The 20,039-nt window shown below is 55.9% G+C and overlaps 2 protein-coding genes across 3 annotated transcripts in view; one reads left to right on the forward strand and one right to left on the reverse strand.

Moving 5' to 3' along the window:
• PRNP (prion protein (Kanno blood group)) overlaps positions 1 to 20,039 on the forward strand; it is an 88,711-nt gene that overhangs the window by 33,093 nt on the left and 35,579 nt on the right. The gene's annotated exons all lie outside the window — the stretch shown is intronic.
• STAMBP (STAM binding protein) lies at positions 1,301 to 20,028 on the reverse strand. Of its 2 annotated transcripts, none has more exons than XM_064638020.1 (10): positions 19,922 to 20,028; positions 15,416 to 15,632; positions 9,671 to 9,746; positions 8,631 to 8,726; positions 7,673 to 7,997; positions 6,824 to 6,948; positions 5,923 to 6,060; positions 3,884 to 3,996; positions 2,925 to 3,024; positions 1,301 to 2,543 (listed from the first exon to the last, which is right to left on the reverse strand). In XM_064638020.1, the coding sequence occupies exons 2-10, from the start codon at positions 15,619 to 15,621 to the stop codon at positions 2,487 to 2,489; spliced, it is 1,236 nt and encodes a 411-aa protein (XP_064494090.1). In that variant the 5' UTR covers positions 15,622 to 15,632; positions 19,922 to 20,028; the 3' UTR covers positions 1,301 to 2,486. The 2 variants fall into 2 exon arrangements, with proteins under 2 accessions (XP_064494090.1, XP_064494089.1); XM_064638019.1 differs by having other exon boundaries at positions 7,673 to 8,000.

The following is a 20,039-nucleotide window of genomic DNA, read 5'->3' on the forward strand; positions in this document are numbered from 1 at the left end:
CCTCATCCCTGCGGGATCCCCCATCCCTGCGGGATCCCCATCCCCGCGGGATCCTCATCCCCGCGGGATCCTCATCCCTGCGGGATCCCCATCCCTGCGGGATCCCCATCCCTGTGGGATCCCCATCCCCGCGGCCCGGCCCTGGGCAGCGCAGCCCCGAGCGGAGCCCACGCGCAGCCTAAAAAGGCAACGTTGGCCCCGCAGCCAATGGAGCCGCCGAGGCCCGGGATGCTCTCAGGAACGCCAGGCATCCCGCGGCACGGACGCGGGACGAGCAGGGGGCAAGCCCGGCTTTACCGCTGGATTTCAAAACTCCCGGCGCTCGGTCCGGCCCCCGGCACCTCCCTCAAGGGAACGGTCATGCCTGGAACCTCCCGGGATGCTGCCGGGGATGGGCAAACCGGGGAAAAGAGGCATGATCAGAGGGATCTGGGTCTGTTCCCATCCTGAAGCGGAGATAAACATCACTCCCTGCCTGCAGGAACACCCCGGACACTCAATCCAGACACTAAACCCTTCCTACAAAGCGTTTGGGGTCAACTCTTCCCAAAACCAACCCCGTTTTGGGTGATTTTAAGGTGGAACAGTCACACCTGGCACAGCTGGAGAGCCAGGGTGGGTTGGTGGGACCAGGTTATCGACATCCATCCCGATAAACAAACTGATGGCTCAGGGACTCCAAGTGAAAAAACGTGACAGAAAAGCCAGGAGCTCAGGGAGCAGGGCTGGGAGTGAGGTGGGAGCTGAGCCCTGACTGAGAAACTGGGCCCTTCCTCCTCTGAGGAATGTGGAATATTCCCTGTGAAGGTTTATCTGTCACTGGGATGACACAAAAGTGCTGAAGTGCCACCAGCTCCAGTCTCTGGTGGGTGCTCACGGCAGCTCAGACCTGAGACCTGGTGGGATGTGGAGTTGGGATAAATTCCTTGGGATATTCCCCATCAAACTGAAGGAATTGCTGCTTGGAAAGATGGGATTTCCCACTTCATGTCCCTGCAATGTTCTGGGGGAGCTGCTCCGTGCTGTGGGATGAACAATCCCACACCGAACTGCAACCCCCTCCCGAGCATGGTTCAAATTAATTAGGTCTGAAAACAAGTTCCCACAGATGTCCTGAAGGCCCCCCGCTCCCCCCCCTCCCTGTTCCCAAAACTGGCTTTGGAAAAGCTGGGAGCAGCCCTTTGTCACGCAGGAGCTGCTGCAAACACACCCCACCCCCCAAACAAATGGATTCCCCCCCGCCAGACCCCCCAACCCACCGGGGGAGCTCAAAGAAAACAAGTGGCACAAGAGACCCAGCCCAGATAATCTGATCCATGTGTGTTCACCGGAACACTGAGGGGTGTTGGATGCACGAGGACATGGATGTTTCCATGCCAGGTGGGAAGGCAGCTCCAGCCTCCCCCAGCCCAGTACAGCCATGTGCCGACCATCCCTCTGCAGGGGGTGGGGTGTGGGTCACGCTCAGCCCTGAGCCCAGCTGCCTTCCACCTTGGAATTCTGCTGCTTCCTACCCAGTGAGGGTGGAGGCTCGGCCTGGAGCACAGGGAAGGGAATTCTCTGCTTGGCATCCAACTAAAGCACCTCGGAGCAGGATCTGGTGGTACCGCACGGCAGCGACGTCACGGAGAGCTCGGGTTTGGCAAGGAAGGGCTTCCAGCTGCTCTGGGAAGCTCAGAGGCAATCAGGCTGTGGGATCTTGGAGGATGGAAGTGGCCAGAGCAGCTGGAATTCCATGTGGGAGCAGTGATGGCAGTTGGGACACCCAGTGCTCCTCCACGGTAACACCACGGGCTGAGAGGATCCCAGAGCCAGGAAAGGGAATAAAGTCACCAGACACCCCTAAACACTGCTGGGATGAGGGAGATCCTGCAAAGCTGTGCCCCGTCCAGGCACCTTCATCCCTGAAATGGGGATCCCACAGGAGTTGAGTCCCCTCTCTCCCTCCCCAGGCAAAGATCCGAGTACCAGGAAGCAGGAGTGGCTCAGCTCGGCGGGGCTGAGCTCCTGAGGGGGCAGAGGGGTCAGGAGGGTTTAATCTTAAACTACAGGAAAGGTTTATCTGCTCCTGGAAGCTGCTCTAAGCCCACAGAGAGGGACAACACGGGGCATGGGTTAATTTGGGCAAGTCCCAAAAGCACTTGAAGAGGTTTCCACACCTCGTGGTTGCAGCAAATCATGGGGAACCTCCCCAGGAGGCCGTTCCAGTCACGGATTAGAGTGTTAAAAACTGCTTTAGTGTTGGCTCCTGCCTCTGAATTCCCAGCTGGCTTTCCCCCACACCTTGGACCTCAGCAGGCTCCAGGCACTGAGGATCCACGTGCTCCCAAGGAGGTCAGGGATGTGATTCCACTGGAAATCCCACCAGCACTTGGGGAGGGAGGGGAGGGATCTCTACTGGGTGGGAATCATCTGCTACAGGAGGGACCAATCCCTAAGGCTGAGAGGAAGGCAGGAGGTTCCTGTGAGCGGATAAGGCAGGAGGATTATCGGAGATCCAGCAGGACAACATCCCTCTCCACCACTGACACGTGACTGCAGGTCTGGGAGACAGAAAGAGAGGGGACAGGGGGTTATTCAGATGTTCCCACAGCTCAGGTGACACGACCTGCAGCCAGAGTCCTTCCCAGAACAGCCCCTGGAGCCGTTCCTTGGATCACACAGTGACCACAGCAGGACAGATCCCTCTCCCAGACACACCCCTTTGTGCTGCCTCGCCCTGTTCCTGCAGGGAGGAGCTCCCCATCACTCCTCCAAGCCCTGTAAAACATTGGGAAGCTCCTGCACCTCCACCCTGGGAATCTGAGACCAGGCTGAGCCTCCTCTCCTGTCACAGCCCAGCATCCCACACGGATTTAACTCCAGTGAAGGGTCCAACACACCAACTCCCCACCCCACAGCCCCCAGTGCCTGGGGGGACTCACCGTGAAGAGAGGGGGGTCTTTGGGGTGTGGGTGGAACCCTTTCTGGCGGCAGGATGAGATCTCCTCCAGGCCGTGCTCCGTCAGCCGGAAAAACCCCGTCCTGGAGAAGGGAACACAGCCAGGAGCACAAGGACCTCCTGTGGCTCCACCTCTGCAACCTCTGCAGGGACAGCCACGTCCTCTGGGCCTCACAGAGCACCTTTGGGGCAGCTCATCTCGGGCAGGGGCAGAGATTGAGGCTGAGGGACAACCCTCTGGGATGTCTGGGACATCTCTTCCTGGGAAAGCCCCCCTTTCTGGGACACCTCTCTTCCCAGGACACCCCTCTGTCTGGGACACCCCTCTGTCTGGGACACCCCTCTGTATGGGACATCCCTCTTCCTGAGACACCCCTCTTTCTGAGACACCCCTCTTCCCAGGATAACCCTCTTCCCAGGACACCCCCTCTGTCTGGGACACTCTTCTGTCTGGGACACCCCTCTTCCCAGGACACCCCCATCTGAGAGACCCCCTTCTTGGGACATCACTGCCTGGGACACCTCCTTTCCTGGGACATCCCCATTCCCAGGACACCCCTCTTCCTGGGACACCTCTCCTCCTGGGACACTCCTCTTTCCAGCCCCAGGGCTGCAGATCACCCTCCTGTCACAGGTGGGCAACCACTGCCCAGATCCACCCCCCTGATCCTGACCCTGATCCAGCCCAGAAGAGCTGTGCAGTCCCACGTGTGTGACCTGGCATTTCATCTCCACACCAGGAATCCGACAGAGGAAGGGTGGGGTTAAACAGCCCAGGCAGAAGGAAAGGCCTTCCCCACCCCACATCCTGGTGTCCACACTCACTCCTGGCGTCCACCCATGTTCCTGGGTGTCCACACTCACTCCTGGTGTCCACCCACATTCCTGGGTGTCCACACTCACTCCTGGTGTCCACCCACGTTCCTGGGTGTCCATACTCACTCCTGGTACTTGGGAGAGCACACGATGGCGATGGACTCGGGCAGCATCAGCTGGTAGGAGCAGTGGGTGTGCAGGTCCACGCTGGACAGGAAGGCTGTCTGTGTGGGATGGGTCTGGAACAGGCAACACACAGACAGGAGTCACAGCAGGCTTGGGAAAATGGTTCCAAGGGATTGTGTCTGCCAAAGGAAGGCTGTGACAGAGGAGACACAGCTCCTGGGATGGCACAGGGGACACACTAAGAGGGGTTTGTGTAGAATCCCAGAATGGTTTGGGTTTGGAGTGACTCTAAATACCATCCCATTCCATCCAGGGACACCTTCCACTAGCCCAGGCTGCTCCAAGCCTCATCCAAGCTGGCCCTGGACACTTCCAGGGACCCAGGGGCAGCCACAGCTCCTCTGGGAATTCCATCCCAGCCCCTCACCACCCTCACAGCCAAGAATTTATTCCCAATATCCCATCTAACCCTGCCCTCTGGCAGTGGGAAGCCATTCCCCCTTGTCCTATCACATCATTCCATGCTCTTGCCAAAATTCCCTCTCCAGCTCTCTTGTAGCCCCCCCTTTTTTTTGGACTGTCTTAAAACACCTGCTCCTCTTTTCCATCTCAAGTACAAAAGGAGCTCTACATTCCTGTCCCATTGCATGAAAAAGTCCCACTTTCAGGCCCAACACTGTCCTTGCAGGGAATTCACACCTTTCTCAAGTGCAGCAGCACCAGCACAGCCCATCCTGCCCTGGCACTTCAGGATATCCCATTCCAGAGGGCTGTATGATCCCTGACAGCCACCACCTCCCCCAGCTCCTGCCTGCAGCTGGATTTCACACCTGAACTCCTGCTGGAAGCTCCTTTTGCTGGTGAGGTTTTTGTTGCCAAGGCCAGCAGAAGGGGCACAGGAATTCCTGAGGGTCCCTGGGTGTGACAGGGCTGGCAGGGCAGAGCTGCCCCCTCGGGGATCAGGCACAGGCAGCACATTCCCCTGGCCAAGGCTGTGAGGCAGCAGCTGCTTTCGAGAGATTACTCAGCAGCTCCAAACATTTTCCTTGGCACGGATCCGACTGCCAAGGGCTCCGTGGGGACAGCAGGGAACTGCTGCAGCCAGGGAGGACTCTGGAACTGGCACATCCCATAGCACAGCTGCCTCAACAGCAGCACCACTCCAGGGACATAGCATGGGAGAGGTGTCCCTGCAGCAGGAGGGCTTGGGATGCCCTGACGGGGCCTCTGGAGTTGGATTTTAGCTGGAGGATACATGAGCTGCATGTCCAGGGCCCCCCTTGCACAGATCCAGACTGGTTTGTGTTGGAAGGGATCTCAAAGATCAACCAGTGCCACCCCCTGCCATGGGCAGGGACACCTTCCACTAGCCCAGGTTGCTCCAACCTGGCCTTGGACACTTCCAGGGATCCAGGGGCAGCCACAACTTCTCTGGGCAACCTGTGCCAGGGCCTCCCCACCCTCACAGCCAAGAATGTCTTCTTAATATCTAATCTAGCCCTGCCCTCTGGCAGTAGGAAGCCATTCCCCCTTGTCCTGTCCCTCCATCCCTTGTCCCCAGTCCCTCTCCAGCTCTGGAGCCCCTTTAGGCCCTAGAAGGGGCTCTCAGGTTTTCTCTGGGCAACTTGTGCCAGGCCTCCCCACCTTCCCAGGGAAGAATTTCTTCCCAATATCCCATCTAACCCAGCCCTCTCTCCTTTCCAAAGGGCCTGATGCTTTGGGAAGGGACTCAAATGTAAAACAGGCCAGGATTTCTCCAGTAGAGTAGCAAATGAGACTGTACCAGAGGGAGAAACCCAACCAGAGAGAGAAATCAAATCAGAGGGAGAAATCCAACTGGGGGGAGAAACTCAACCAGGGGGAGAAACCCACCCAGAGGCAAGAGATCCAACCAGAGGGAGAAACCAAACCAGAGGTGAGAAACCCATCCAGAGGCTGCTGCCCACTCCACACCATCTCCTCCTGTAACTTCTCCTCCCCCAGCCCTGCTCCCCCAGCCCTTTCCCCCCAGGCTGAAGGCAGGGGCAGGAGGCACTCACGTGGATCCAGCCCAGGGTGACGAGGCCGTGCTGGTCCTGGATCAGGAACAGCTCCTCCTCGCTCTCGGTGTTGCAGTAGTCGGGGCCCCCGTGCTGCTTGGGCACGATCACGTGGGTTATGGTGAACTCATTCCTCATCTGCAGGGCAGGGGCAGCACAGGGGGATCAGAGGGAGCACAGGCACCCCCAGGCACCCCTCAGCAGGAAACAGGGAGCCGAGAGAATTCCCTAAGTTTTGGGAACTTCTCCTCAAGAAGCCCATGCACCATGCAGGTGCAACTCCCAGTTACTGACAAAGGAGTCACGGGGTTTTCTTCCTATTTCATTTTCCCTGCTGTGCAGAGCACCCACAACAGCTCAGAGAACACCCACTGAAGCAACTCAAGATGATGCCTCATCCCTAAATAATCCCCAGTGTCTGGAAGCAGCTGGATGGCAGGAAGTTGCTACTTCAAACAGCTCCATTTCAAAGCAAACCCCTGCGAGTGACTCAGGGCTGGAGCTGCCAACAAAACCTGGACACGAAAACTCCAGTGTCCTGTCAGCCCTGTGTGGGTGAAATCACCAGCTGGGACATCCCAGTCCTGCTGGCACCCAAAGGACAAGTCCCTGGAGCTCCTGTCCCCAGGATTGTCCCCAGTGCTTGTGGCAGGTACACAGAGTCATCATCAGCAGAGAGGAAGCCGAGTGGGGACTCTGGTTGGCACTGAGTGAGGAAATCCTGACCCAAAAGCCTGGAAAGGGAGAGGCAGATCATCCCTAATGCTCACAGGGAAGCCTGAAACTGCACTAGAGAATTCCAGGACAAAGATCAGGGTCCTGCAGCCATTTCCAGAGCGGTGGTGCCGTGACAAACAACCCCTGTGCCGCTCCAAGGTCTCCTGACGGATTGTCCCCTTACCAGCTTCCCACAGAGGATCCCACAGGTCTCCACACCCCGCACCGTGTTGGCATCAGCCAGCTGGAGGAATTTGTGGCACAGCTCCCTGGGGACAATGACCTGGCGAAGGACATCCACTCCTGCACCTGTGGGGAACGGGAGCGCAGTGAGACACAAGCCAGGGGAGCAGAAATGGTCCCTCGGGGCAGGCCCTGAAGGGATGAGACTGAAAAAATGCACCTGGAAGGGTGGACTGCTCTGGCTCTGCCCCTCCAGTGGCACCAAGAGATAAATGTGTCACTGGGACACTGATAAAGGACAGGCACCACCCCTTTGATAAAGGACAAGCACCACCTCCTTCAGAACAGAGAGGGGAAGAATCCTTCAGCAGGGTGTCAAAAATGAGGCTTTTGTTTGTTAGTAAAAACGGAACCACACACACTCACAGCATGTTATTTAAGGTAGGATGTGTCACTGGGCAAGAACCAGCCACTGGACATGTCTGGATGAGTATTTTGGAGCTGTGTTTGGCAGGATTTGGTCAGGAGGAGGATTCAATCAGCCCGGCCAGGAATTAAACTCAAATCTCCAAGAAGTGCTTGGATCAAGGAAAGGCAAATAGGCTGCAGAGTCTGGAACAGCAGAAAGACTGGGCTGGAAGAGCATGGAGGGTGCATTCCCAAGAGGAGACAGTTCTCCCAAGCCCTGCAAACCTTTACTGAACAACAGGGACAACATCCAGTGACTCAGAAGAGCAAAACCCCAGAAGGGATGGAGCCAGGAGCAGATAATTCCAAGAGCCTCCCAGACAAACTGGCCACATTTGGCTCAGCCCCAGCAAGGGATAGGGATGCTCCCAGAGGTACTAACTGGTTTCTGTGCTCCCCAAAGCACTGGGCTTCAAAGATCTGTCCACAACGGGAGGTCTGGGTGGGACGGTCCCCGCTGAGGGACTTGCTGGGTGAACTGAAGACACTGGAACCTTTGGGGTTAAATCAGTCGGGGGCTTTTCCACTCCAGGGATGAGGGGTCCATCCAGAGACTCTGGCTCTGGCTTCCCAAACTCCTGCACTATCCTCAGGCGTTCCTTCTCCAGCTCCTGCCGCCGGATCATCTCCTCGAAGGCGTGGAACTGCTCCTGCTCTGCCTGCTGCTGCTTCATCAGGGCCACCCGGCTCTTCTCCTCCTCCAGCTGCTGCTGCAAAGCCAAAGTGGGTGCAAATTACTCTTCCTCCTCCTTCCCTAAGACGTATCCCAAGGGACATGAGCAGAGACGGGAACATGGAGCGTCTGCGCTGCAGACCCTCAGCAATCCCAGGCTGCTTCGAAAGGCTCTGCAAAGAGCATTCCTTGCAGGAAGCTTCAGCTTGCAGAGATCCACACTTCCATCAGGAGAGTCAGCTGGACCAGGGCACCTAAAACCTCTGCCTTACCCTCCCTCTTCCACAGAAGCACAACTCCAGGTTGTTTTCCCTCTATCCTGTCTCCCAAATCACACTTGTCTGCAGCAAAACTGATCCTGGAGGTTTCTGGTTTGCCCACACAACCCCACATCCTTGCCCATGCTGGGTTTCTGGATCACAAAACCTGGATCTTGTGTTGGGACAAAGAGAATTAACCAACCAAACAGCCCCAACTCGGGATGCACAAGGAAGAGAGACTCAGATGAACCTACAGTGGCAGCAGGGCCAGCCCTGTGCTGCAGGGGGGGATCCCCGCAATGGACATTCCTGAGCACCCAGGGAGCCCTGGAGACTTGCCCTCTCCCAAACCCTTGGTGGCTGAGGGTCTCCTGGGGAGCACAGGCCTGCAGTCTGCTCTCACTCACCTCCTGCTCCTTGTACTTAGCATAGTCCTGGGCGTACCTCTTTAGCAGCTCCTCCTTGAGCTCTTCCGCTCTGGGAAAGGCTACTTCCTTCAGTTTCTGGGGGAGAAACACAGGAAAAACCTGAGTGCCAACAAAACCGGCCCTGAGCAGCTGCAACAACCCCCAAACCACCCCCAAAATCACCCAGCAGTGCTGGCCTTTGCAGCATTAAGCATAGGAGCCGTGGCTTCTTGTGGCTGTGAGGAATCTCCAAGGATTCCCTGGCAAATATCACCATGTTGAGCATCCAGCTCCCATGCATGGAAAAGCCATGTGGTCTTTAAAAAGCAGGGAGTTTAACAGGAAAAAAGGACACTCCAATGCTCAACAGAAAGTAAACTGGACACCAGTGTAAATACAGTAGGGTAAGAAGAGCCCAAACCATAACTCAGAGAATCATGGAATTGTTTAGGAGGAAAATACCTCCAAGATCATCAAGTCCAACCTTTCCCCCAGCACTGCCATGTCAATCACTAATCCATGTTCCCAAGTGCCAAATCCAAGTGTTCTACACAATTCCAGGGGTGCTGATTCAACCACTGCCCCGGGGAGGCTGTGCCAGGGCTGGACAACACTACTGGGGAAGGAATTTCCCCAGTATCCAACCTAAACATCCTGTGGCACAGCTGGAGGCCGTTCCCTCTCCTCCTGTCCCTTGTTCCCTGGGAGCAGAGCCCGACCTCCCCCCGGCTCCCCCCTCCTGTCAGGGACTTGCAGAGCCAGAAGGTCCCCCCTGAGCCTCCTTTGCTCCAGGCTGAGCCCCCCCAGCTCCCTCAGCTGCTCCTGCTGCTCCAGCCCCTTCCTCAGCTTTGTTCCCTTCCCTGGACACCTCCAGCCCCTCAGTGTCTGTCTTGGAGAGGAGCCCAGAACTGAACTCCCAGGGGTCAGGACTGCCTGGCCATGCCAGTGTCTGTGTGGATCACCCATGGCAGAGCCACGAACACCCAAGGTCAACGATGCCAAGACGTTTCCCTTCAGGACCTGGCAATGTCACCACTTACTTTGACCGTCTCCCTCTTCTCGGGAATGACGGCGGTTTTGTAGTCACGGTGCTGGGGCAGCTTCTCAATGAAGAGCCTGGAAAAACAGGACAGAAACTGCAGTTTGGGATCATGGCAGGAAGGGACAGACACAAGACAGTCAGTGGCACTTTGGGGGGACAGATCCCTGGGTCCTGTGCTGCCCATCAGGACAGTCTTTCTGCAGGAAAACCTCCATCGCCCCTTGGAGCTGTTCATGGCACACAGACCTTGTTCAATCCCACGGGAGCACCTCACACAGGCTGTAATTCCACCTGCACTCTGGAGATGATCCTCAGGGACAAATACATTTGTTTTGAACAGAACCATTAATAAGCTGGTCTGAAGCACCAAGGGCACAGCAGTGATTCAGGAGGTGCTCGGGCACCTGCCGACACCTCGGAGCATCCCGGGATTTCAGTCCCAGTGCAAGGACTCGGCTGACTCAGTGCTCACTGTCCTTCTGCTCAGAGGGACAGACACTGTGCATCAGAGGGGAAACAACTCAGCCCTTGAACAGAGAAAACTTGCTAAAAGCAAGTTCCCAACATCCCCAGCTGCTTCACTGGGAAACTTTGGGCTCTGCAGCTGGAGCAGCCCCAGGTATTCCAGGCTGGAGGGGAATTCCTGTGCTGGCTTTCGGGAGGGAAATCACAGCATCATCCCACTGCCAGCATGGGAACAGGTTCAACTTTGGCTCCTCTACAAATGGGATAACTGTTTTCCCCCTCATAGAATCCCAGACTGGTTTGAGTTGGAAGGGACCTTGAAGCTCATCCAGTCCCACTCCCTGCCACAGGCAGGGACACCTTCCACTAGCCCAGGTTGCTCCAACCTGGCCTTGGACACTTTTAGGGATCCAGGGGCAGCCACAGCTTCTCTGGGAATTCCACCCCAGCCCCTCCCCACCCTCACAGGGAGGAATTCCTTCGCAATATCCAACCCAAATCTCTCCTGTTCCCCCTTACCCTATGACTGTCTGCCCATGCAAAAAATCCCTCTCCCTCTTTTTCACAAGCCTTCTTTAAGTCCTGGAAGGCCACAACGAGGTCCTTCCATGGAGCTCTGCAGGACATGGAGGTGAAGATGCAGAGAGAGTTGTCCAGGCACTAATACCAGGGGGAAAGCCCATAAACACAGGGCAGCTCCCTCTGGCTCAGGCTTGGGACACTCTGAGTTACCCTGTGACCAAGTCCCCAGTGGTGACAGGGTGCTCAGGCTGAGCTCAGGGCTGGCTTAGCTGGGCCCTTGTCTCTTGCAAGTGGAGCTGTGCTGGCTCTGGGCATCCACAAAGCTTTGGGATTAACCCCAAATCCCTGCCCTCCTCCCTGGCTTTTTCCCACACAGCTCCAGCATCCAAAGGATACTCCAGCTCCAGAGAGGAGCCTCGTTCCCAGGCACAAGGAATAAGGGAGTAAGAGGACTGGACTGTGCCCCAGGGAGCAGCATGAACCAAGCAGAGCCAAGAGGGAAAAACTCAGCAGGGACAGAGTGAGACTCTTCACTCGGAGAAACCCCTGTGTGTGCAGTAAACAAACCCAGCTGCCCCAAACTCTCAGTCCTCCGGGAGAAGGAAGGACTTTTTGCCCCCCTGAATGTTCCTGGTTGCCAGGGAGAGGGTGAGGATGCAGGATCAGCACCCATGGAGCCCTAGAGAAGCCGTGGTTCCACCCCAAAGCCCCAGCAAGGTCCCTCTCCCAGCTGGTGGTGTGAAGTAGGTCACTGTGTCGAGGAGACACAACAAGGCCCCGAGCGCTGCCAACAGCTCGTGGATTAAAATGGAAGGGATTAATTAGGGAGGATTAAGAGCAGATGCTGGGGCTGGGGAGGATGGAAAAACCAGCAGGGACAGCTGGGTTTCCACAAGTCAGGAAGCGGGGAAAAAGCAGGCAGGAGGAGGAGAGGAGGGCTCAGGCAGCAGAGGAAAATTCGGGGGCAGGAGCAGCAGCTGAAGGGGCAGAGGAGGGGCAGGACCAGCCCACGTCTCCCACCAACAGCCCCACTGAGGTTTGGCAGGACCAGAACCTGCAGCTCCCACCTCCAGGAGCTTTGGGCTTGTTCAAACCTCTGCTGTTCCCCAGTCCACTGGAGCAGCAGCTGCTTGGCACTGAGCAGCCCCAGCCTGGGCTATTTTTAAGCCCAGCTCTGGAGCACAGGCCAAGCTGGCGGCTCCCAAATCCCTGTGACACCCCCAGAGCTGATCCCAGCAGCACCAAACCAAGGAGCCCAAGCACCACACAAAAGTTGTGTCTTGTTTCTTTTTTCTTTCATATTTGGCTCTGCCAAAATCGACTCGAGTGTTCCTGGGGGGGATCCAAGGAAAACAACCACTCAGATCAACGGAAAATAAGCTGCTCAGGACGACAGGCAAGGAAAATCTTATCAGGTGACAAGATATGGGTTAAAATCCAGCCTGGTTATTCCTAGAGATAGCCATGGAATCATGGAATGGCTTGGGTTGGAAGGAACCTTAAAACTCATCCAGTTCCACCTCCTTCCATGGGCAGTGACACTTTCCACTATCCCAGGTTGCTCCAACCTGGCCTTGGACACTTCCAGGGCTGGGGCAGCCACAGCTGCTCTGGGAATTCCATCCCAGCCCCTCCCCACCCTCACAGCCAACAATTCCTTCCCAATATCCCATCTAACCCTGCCCTCAGCGAGTTTACAACCATTCCCCCTTGTCCTGTCCCTCCATCCCTTGTCCCCAGTCCCTCTCCAGCTCTCAGAGCACCTTCAGGCCCTGGAAGGGGCTCTCAGGAGCCTTCTCTTCTTCAGGTGAACCCCCCCAGCTCTCCCAGCCTGGTCCCATTCCTAGGAAAGGGAGAGCAGAGCAAGTCCACAAGAGGCTCCAGTTCCCAGTGGATCAGGACATGCCCTCATGTGGATCTTGCCCTTAGGATCAGGACATCTAGAAAACACCAATCCCACTGCTTGAGCTTCAGCTTCCCATCTTCATTTACAGAAATAAGATGGTGACATTAAGTTCATATCTTTGGACAATCCAGGGCAGCAGCTCAAACTCAGCAATGCAGAAATCCCACCAAGGGAAGGTTTTCCACCCTCCTGGCAGCCCAGCCCAGGCTGAAAATTCCAGGAAAGCTGCTGGAAAAAGCCACCCCAGCACCTCTCAGAGCTACAATGAAACAGCCAAGGTGCTTTGGGTTTGTTTAGTTAAAAAGTTCCTCCTCCAGTCCCAGCTGCGTAACCAGCCTGGAAACCTTCCCAAGGGTTTTACACTTCCCAGCTCCCCGTGCAGCCTCCCAGGGCCCTGCTCCCATGCCCATAAAAGCTCAGGAAGTGCAAGGCGGGAAGAAAAGCCTAATCAGGGAAAAATGTGTTGGATTTCAGGGGCAGGAACCTGCACAAAGGGCAGGGAGGGGAAATGCCCACGGAGGTGCCAACCATGTTCTGGGTAAGCAGGCAGTGTGGGCACAGCACAGACCTCACCAGGGGCACTGGGTAGGAGGGGCAGGATTTTTCCCAAAAAACCTACAGGAACAGGCCACTATGACATTGGGGTATTTTCTGAGGACCACAATTTTCAGCCCCATAAACACCAACAGGGCACTGTTGAGGGGGTTGGGAGAGAATTATAATCCCTCTGAAATGTAAAAACAAATCTGACATGTAAAAATAAATCTCCAACTGGTCCCTGCTCCTGAAAGAGGGACTCACTCCCTGCTGTAAAAGGCTGTAGTAACCCAAGAGTAAAACAGGCTTTGAAAGTGGTTTATCAGAGAAACCACCACCCAACCTCAATCCTTTCCAGGATACTAGATACTGATATTCCTGGTGATGGATCCCTGCCAATCCATATGATGTCACAACCAACCTAGTGAAAAACAAGGCCAATTTAGCCCCTCCATGGTGAAAAAACACCTGGAAGCTTTGACTTAGAGGTGGACAAAACCCCTCTGCTGCTGACAGGAGTCTCCGGAAGGACAGAGGAATCCAAGATCAGCCTCTTTCCAAAGGGAATCTCATTAATGCATACAAATATCTCCAAGGGGTATCAAGAGGATGGTGCCAGACTTTTCAGTGGTGCACAGCAACAGGATGAGGAGCAACAGCCATAAAGTGAACCACGACAAGTTCCACCTCGACAGGAGGAAGAACTTCTTTCCATGGAGGAGGTGGCAGAGCCCAGGGAGGGTGTGGAGTCTCCCTCTCTGGAGACATTCCAAACCCACCTGGAGCCTTTCCAAACCCATCTGGACATGTCCCTGTGTCACCTGCTCCAGGTGGGTTGGGGTTTGCACTGGGTGATCTCCAGAGGTCCCTTCCACCCCCAGCAATTCTGGGATTCTGGATTCTGTGAAGGGAGTTGTGTCTGTGGGTTTGTGCCTCACACCTTTATGACATCTCCTGGTCAGTCCCACCAGCCAGAGCTCTGAGTCCCCTCCTCAAAATAACCTCTCCTGCCAGATCCCACAGTCCTCCCCAGGGGAAAACAGACCCCAGTCACACACTGTAATTCCCAGTGCCCCCAGACCAGAACCCCCCTCTAATTCCCACAGCACCTCTCAAAATGCCCAAACGAAACCACCCCACCCAAGGGACCCCAATCTCCAGACCCTCCCTGGCTCACCAAGAGAGCTGTGGGACCCCAAATCCCAGAAGTCCCTTCCACCCCTAACAATTCTGAGATTCTGGACTCTGAGATTCTGTGAACTGAGATTCTGTGGGGTTTTGCCTCACACCTTTTATGACAATTCCTGGTCAGTTCACCCCAAACCCCAGGGTCCCTTCCACCCCTAACAATTCTCAATTCTGTGAACTTTTACAAGTCAGCTGCTTCTGTGTGTTTGTGCCTCACTCCTTTTATGACATCTCCTGGTCTGTCCCACCAGCTGTGGGACCCCAAATCCCAGAGGTCCCTTCCACCCTTAACAATTCTGGGATTCTGGATTCTGTGAAGTGAGTTTGTGGGTTTTTACTTCACACCTCTATGACGTTGCCTGGTCAGTCCACCCCAAGCCCCAGAGGTCCCTTCCACCCCTAACAATTCTGGGATTCTGTGAACTTCTACAAGTCAGCTGCATCTGTGGGTTTGTGTCTCACACCTTGAGGTGAAACCGTGGGGAGTCACCTCACGTCTGACCCCCTAAAAGAGCCCCCCCATCCTGGCTGTTCCCCCCAAAACAGCCCCTGCCCTACCTGTCCCTCAAAACAGCCCCCCTGCCCTTCCCCTCTCTAAACGAGTGGAGGACCCCCCCAGCCAAAGCCCCCACAGGCTCCCACCCCCCACAACAGAGCAAAGGGAGCCCCAAACCAGATCCCCCTTCCTAAGGAAGAGATCCCACAGTCAGAGCCCTCCCAACCACATCCCCCTTCCTAAGGAAGAGATCCCACAGTCAGAGCCCTCCCAACCACATCCCCCTTCCTAAGCAGAAAGATCCCTTTTATGACCCCTGCAGGTCAGTCCCACCAGCTGTGGGGACCCCAAATCCCAGAGGGGCAGAGCAGAGCTGTCCCAGCTCAATTGTCCCTGGTAGTGTCAGGGCACGGCTCAGCCCCCAGCCCAGAGCCCAGCCCAGCCCAGCGCAGAGCCCAGCTCCAGAGCCCAGCCCAGCCCAGCCCAGCGCAGAGCCCAGCCCAGCCCAGCCCAGCGCAGAGCCCAGCTCCAGAGCCCAGCCCAGCCCAGCCCAGCCCAGCCCAGCCCAGCCCAGCTCCAGAGCCCAGCCCAGCCCCATAGCCCAGCCCATCCCCTGTGCCGTCCCTTACGTGATGTACTTGTTGTAGAGGATGAAGGCGTGCTCGGCGTTGCCCTCCCCCGCGTACACGGCCGCCATGCGCAGCATCTCCACCCCCGAGCGGTAGTAGCGGCGCGGGGGGATGTCCTCGTTCACCTCCACGCTGCTGCCCGCCTGGATCAGCCGCCGCACCCGCTCCTCCGGGGGCAGCCCGCGGCCCGGCATGGTCACACACATCCGAGCGGAGCCTGCGGGACACGGCGGTCACACCGGGAACGGCCCCGCGGGAAGGGACGGGATCGGCCGTCCGACCCCGGGCACTGCACGGACACCCCGGTATCCCGGACACACGGACAGTCCACAGACACCCCGGTATCCCGGACACACGGACACTCCCACGGACACCCCGGTATCCCGGACACACGGACACTCCCACGGACACCCCGGTATCCCGGACACACGGACAGTCCCACAGACACCCCGGTATCCCGGACACACGGACAGTCCCACGGGCACCCCGGTATCCCGGACACATGGACACTCCCACAGACACCCCGGTATCCCGGACACACGGACAGTCCCACAGACACCCCGGTATCCCGGACACATGGACAGTCGCACGGACACCCCAACTATCCCACAGACACCCCAACAGTCCCACAGGCACCCCAACTGTCCCAGACACCCCAATAATCCCACAGACACACCAACAGTCCCACAGGCACCCCAACTATCCCACAGACACACCGACTATCCCACAGACACCCCAACTATCCCACAGACACACTGACTATCCCAGACACCCCAACTATCCCACAGACACACTGACTATCCCAGACACACGAACACTCCCACAGACACCCCAACTATCCCAGACACCCCAATAATCCCACAGACACACCAAGAGTCGCACAGACACCCCAATAATCCCAACACCCCAACTATCCCACAGACACACCGACAATCCCAGACACCCCAATAATTCCATAGGCACCTCAAGTATCCCACAGACACCCCAACTATCCCAGACACCCCAACCATCCCACAGACACCCCAACTATCCCAGACACCCCAACTATCCCACAGATACCCCAACGATCCCACAGACACCCCAGTAATCGCCCCCTGTCCCTGAGAGCATTGTCCAAGCACTCCTGGAGCTCTGGCTTAAACCACGGGGATCCTGTTCCAGTCCCTGTTCCAGTCCCTGTTCCAGTCCTGAGCTGCCTCATCCACATTCCTTAGGATTGTCTTTCCCTGACACAAATCACCCCCACTTGGCAGAAAAACATTTAATCCACAAGTCAAGCCAGGTCCTGAGGGAGAAAGCTGGGAAAAGCCTAGCTCTGTTTGGACACAGCACTGGGATATTCACCCCTATGACCTCAAAGCAGCTGCACGTTCAGTCCCCGGCATTAATTTATATAATTATATATATATATAAATATAATAAATAGAAGTATATATTATATAAAATTACACAAATTAATATAATAGATATAAATAGATAGTGTATTATAATATAATAAATAATATATAATATTAATAAAATTAATAGAATATATAGCTGTGTTTTAATATATGTACATATAAAATTAATAGCATATAATAGATATAAAAATAAATAATATAAGATAATATAACAATATATTAATAAGGCAATCTAATATATTGTAGTATAATGATGTATATTAATAAAAGTAATATTATCTGTAATATAGAATGTATAATATGTTATATATATTAATGAAATTACTATAAGATGTAATTATATATGTGTGTGTGTGTGAATAAACAGAAACTAATATAATCATGTCAGTCCCTGGACATAAATTTCAAGCTCTGCTGGGTTTGGTCCCTCCAAATCCCACCCAAGGCAGCTCTTCCCAGTTGTTTCTCCACAGGACAAACCCAGTGCTGGTGCCCAGTTTGGGATCACAAAGCCAAGGAATTTCCCACAAGAGGTTTCAACTCTGCAGCCTTTTCCTCATGGGATGTGGACGGTGCCAAAGGATCCTCCCAGATCCCTCCTCACCCCACAGGCTCCATCCCAAACTCTCAGTCCCTCTCTCCCAGTGCTGTGAGAGGCACTCCCATGATCCCAGGAATGCTCCACAATCTGATCCATGGGGCTGCTTCCCAACAAACCCTCCTCACCCCTGGCAGGAGCCAATGGATTCCACGGGGAGGAAGCGCCCAGACCAAGCCCAGGAACCTCCACAACGCTCCTCCTGCTCCACCAGGAGCAGGTTTTCCTTGGAAAAGCCACTCTGGAGCCACACAAGGGTTAAACTCCCTGTGGACTCACAGAGCACCTCCCAAGCCTTCCAGCAATTCCACAGTGCCAGGATGGACTGTGGCTCCTTCCCGAAGGAGGAAAAGGCCCTGAACCTGGTGGAGGAGGACAGGCCCTCCTGGGGTTATCCTGGAGCAGGAGCCCCTTTTTCCCATGTTTCCCAGCCCCCACAAGCCCCTTTCCCTGTGGGATTTGGCTTCTCTGGGATGAGACAGCTCAGCTCAGGGGGGGCTTCAGCTTCCCCCCCAGAACTGATGCTTCTGCTGGGGGTTCAGCTGTCCCCCTTCCTCAAGCCAGAGCTCTGACCCCTCCCCAAAATAATCCCCCCCCCACCAAATCCCATAGTTTTTCCCATGGGAGAACAGACCTCACTCACCCCATAACTCCCAGTGTCCCCAGAGCAGAGCCCCCCTCTGATCCCACAGCCCCCCCTCCAAAATAAAGTGCCCAAACCAACCCCCCCAAACTGCAAGCCCCAAACTCCAGCCCCTCCCCAGCCCACCAGGAGAGAGGGAGACCCCTCCCCAAAATCAGAGCCCCCCACAACCTCCCAAGCCCTGCTGGGGAGAGCAGAGGAGCCCCCCCAAGACCACCTGATCCCCCCAAAACAGCCCCCCCCCCACTGTCTGTCCCCCCAAAACAGCCCCCCTGCCCATCCCACAGCCAGACCCCTCCTGACCAGTTCACCCTTCCTAAAGGGAAGGATCCCACAGCCAGAGCCCTTCCTGACCGGATCCCATTTCCTAAGGGGAAGGATCCCACAGAGTCCCTGTGACCAAGGAAAACATCCCACGGCCAGAGCTGCCCCTGAGCAGTTCCCCCTTCCTAAGGGAAAGATCCTCCTTCCTCAGGGAAGATCCCACAGCCAGACCCCCTTGACCAGATCCCTCTTCCTAAGGGAAACATCCCCTTTATTAAGGAAAAGATCCACAGCCAGATCCCTCCCCCAGTTCACCCTTCCTAAGGGAGGGATCTTCCTCTCTAAGGGGAAGGATCCTACAGCCAGGAATTCCTGAGTGGATCCCCCTTCCTAAGGAGAAACACACCCACATCCACAGCCTCCTGAGTGGATCCCCCTTCCCAAGGGGAACGATCCCACAGCCAGAGACTCCTGAGCAGATCCTAAGGGAAAGATCCCACAGTCAAACCCCTCCTGAGCAGATATCCCTTCATAAGGGGAAGGATCCCCTTCCCAGAGAGAAACACCCTCATATCCAGAGCCCCCTGAGTGGATCCCCCTTCCTAAGGGGAATATCCCACAGCCCTTGACCAGATTCCTCTTCGTAAGGGAGACATCCCCCTTATCAAGGAAAAGATCCTCCCTCCTGAGGGGAAGGATCCTCCAGCCAGAGCCCTTCCTAAGGGGAAGATCCCCTTTCCTAAGGGGAAGGATCCTACAGCCAAAGAAGGATTCCTTTCTTTGGGAAGAGAACTCCTGACCGAATTCCCCTTCCCAAGGGAAAGATTCCCCCTTCCTAAGGAGAAACACACCCACATCCAGAGCCCCTGACCGGATCCCCCTTCCCAAGGGAAAGATCCCACAGCCAAACCCCTCCTGACCAGTTCACCCTTCCTAAGGGAAAGGATCCTCCTTCCTGAGGTGAGAGATCCCACAGCCAGAGACTCCCAAGTGGATTCTCCTTCTTAAGGGAAAGATCTCTCTTCCAAAGGAGAAAGATCCCACAGCCCTGACTGGATCCCCCATCCTAAGTGGAAGGATCCCACAGCCAGATTCCTTAATGGATCCTCCTTCCTAAGAAAACATCCTTCAGCCCTGACCAGATCCTCCTTCCTAAGGCAGGGGGGACTTAAGGTAAAGATCCCCCTTCCAAAGGGGAAGATCCCACAGAGCCCCTTCTTAAGGAAAAGATCCCACAGCCGGATCCCCCCGACCAGATTCCCTTTTCTAAGGGGTCCCACAGCCAGTGATTCCTCAGTGGATTCCCCTTCCCTAGGAGAAAGATCCCCCTTTCTAAGGGGAAGGATCCCCCAGCCGGACCCTTCCTGAGCAGTTCCCCTTTCCTAAGATCCTCCTTCCTAAGGTGAGAGATCCCCCAGTCAGAGACTCCCCAGTGGATCCCCATTGCCAAGGAAACCTCCCCCAGCCAGACCCCCCGACCTGCCCTCGATGCCAGACCCCACCTCACACAACCGGCGGCATCCCCGGTCCCGCTCCCCCAGCCCCTCAGGCCGTTCCCCCAGCCCCGGGATCCCTCCCCATCCCCGGGGCCCGTCCTGGACCTGCCACCGCCTCCCCTCGGCACTTCCGGGTTCTTCCTCGACCGCCGCCGCCCCGCCCCGACTGCCTCGCTTCCGCCAACCAATCCGACGCCGTCGCCACATCCGGGCACCGCCACGC

Source organism: Pseudopipra pipra, chromosome 28, assembly GCF_036250125.1.
Source record: "Pseudopipra pipra isolate bDixPip1 chromosome 28, bDixPip1.hap1, whole genome shotgun sequence".
Lineage (NCBI taxonomy): Eukaryota > Metazoa > Chordata > Aves > Passeriformes > Pipridae > Pseudopipra > Pseudopipra pipra.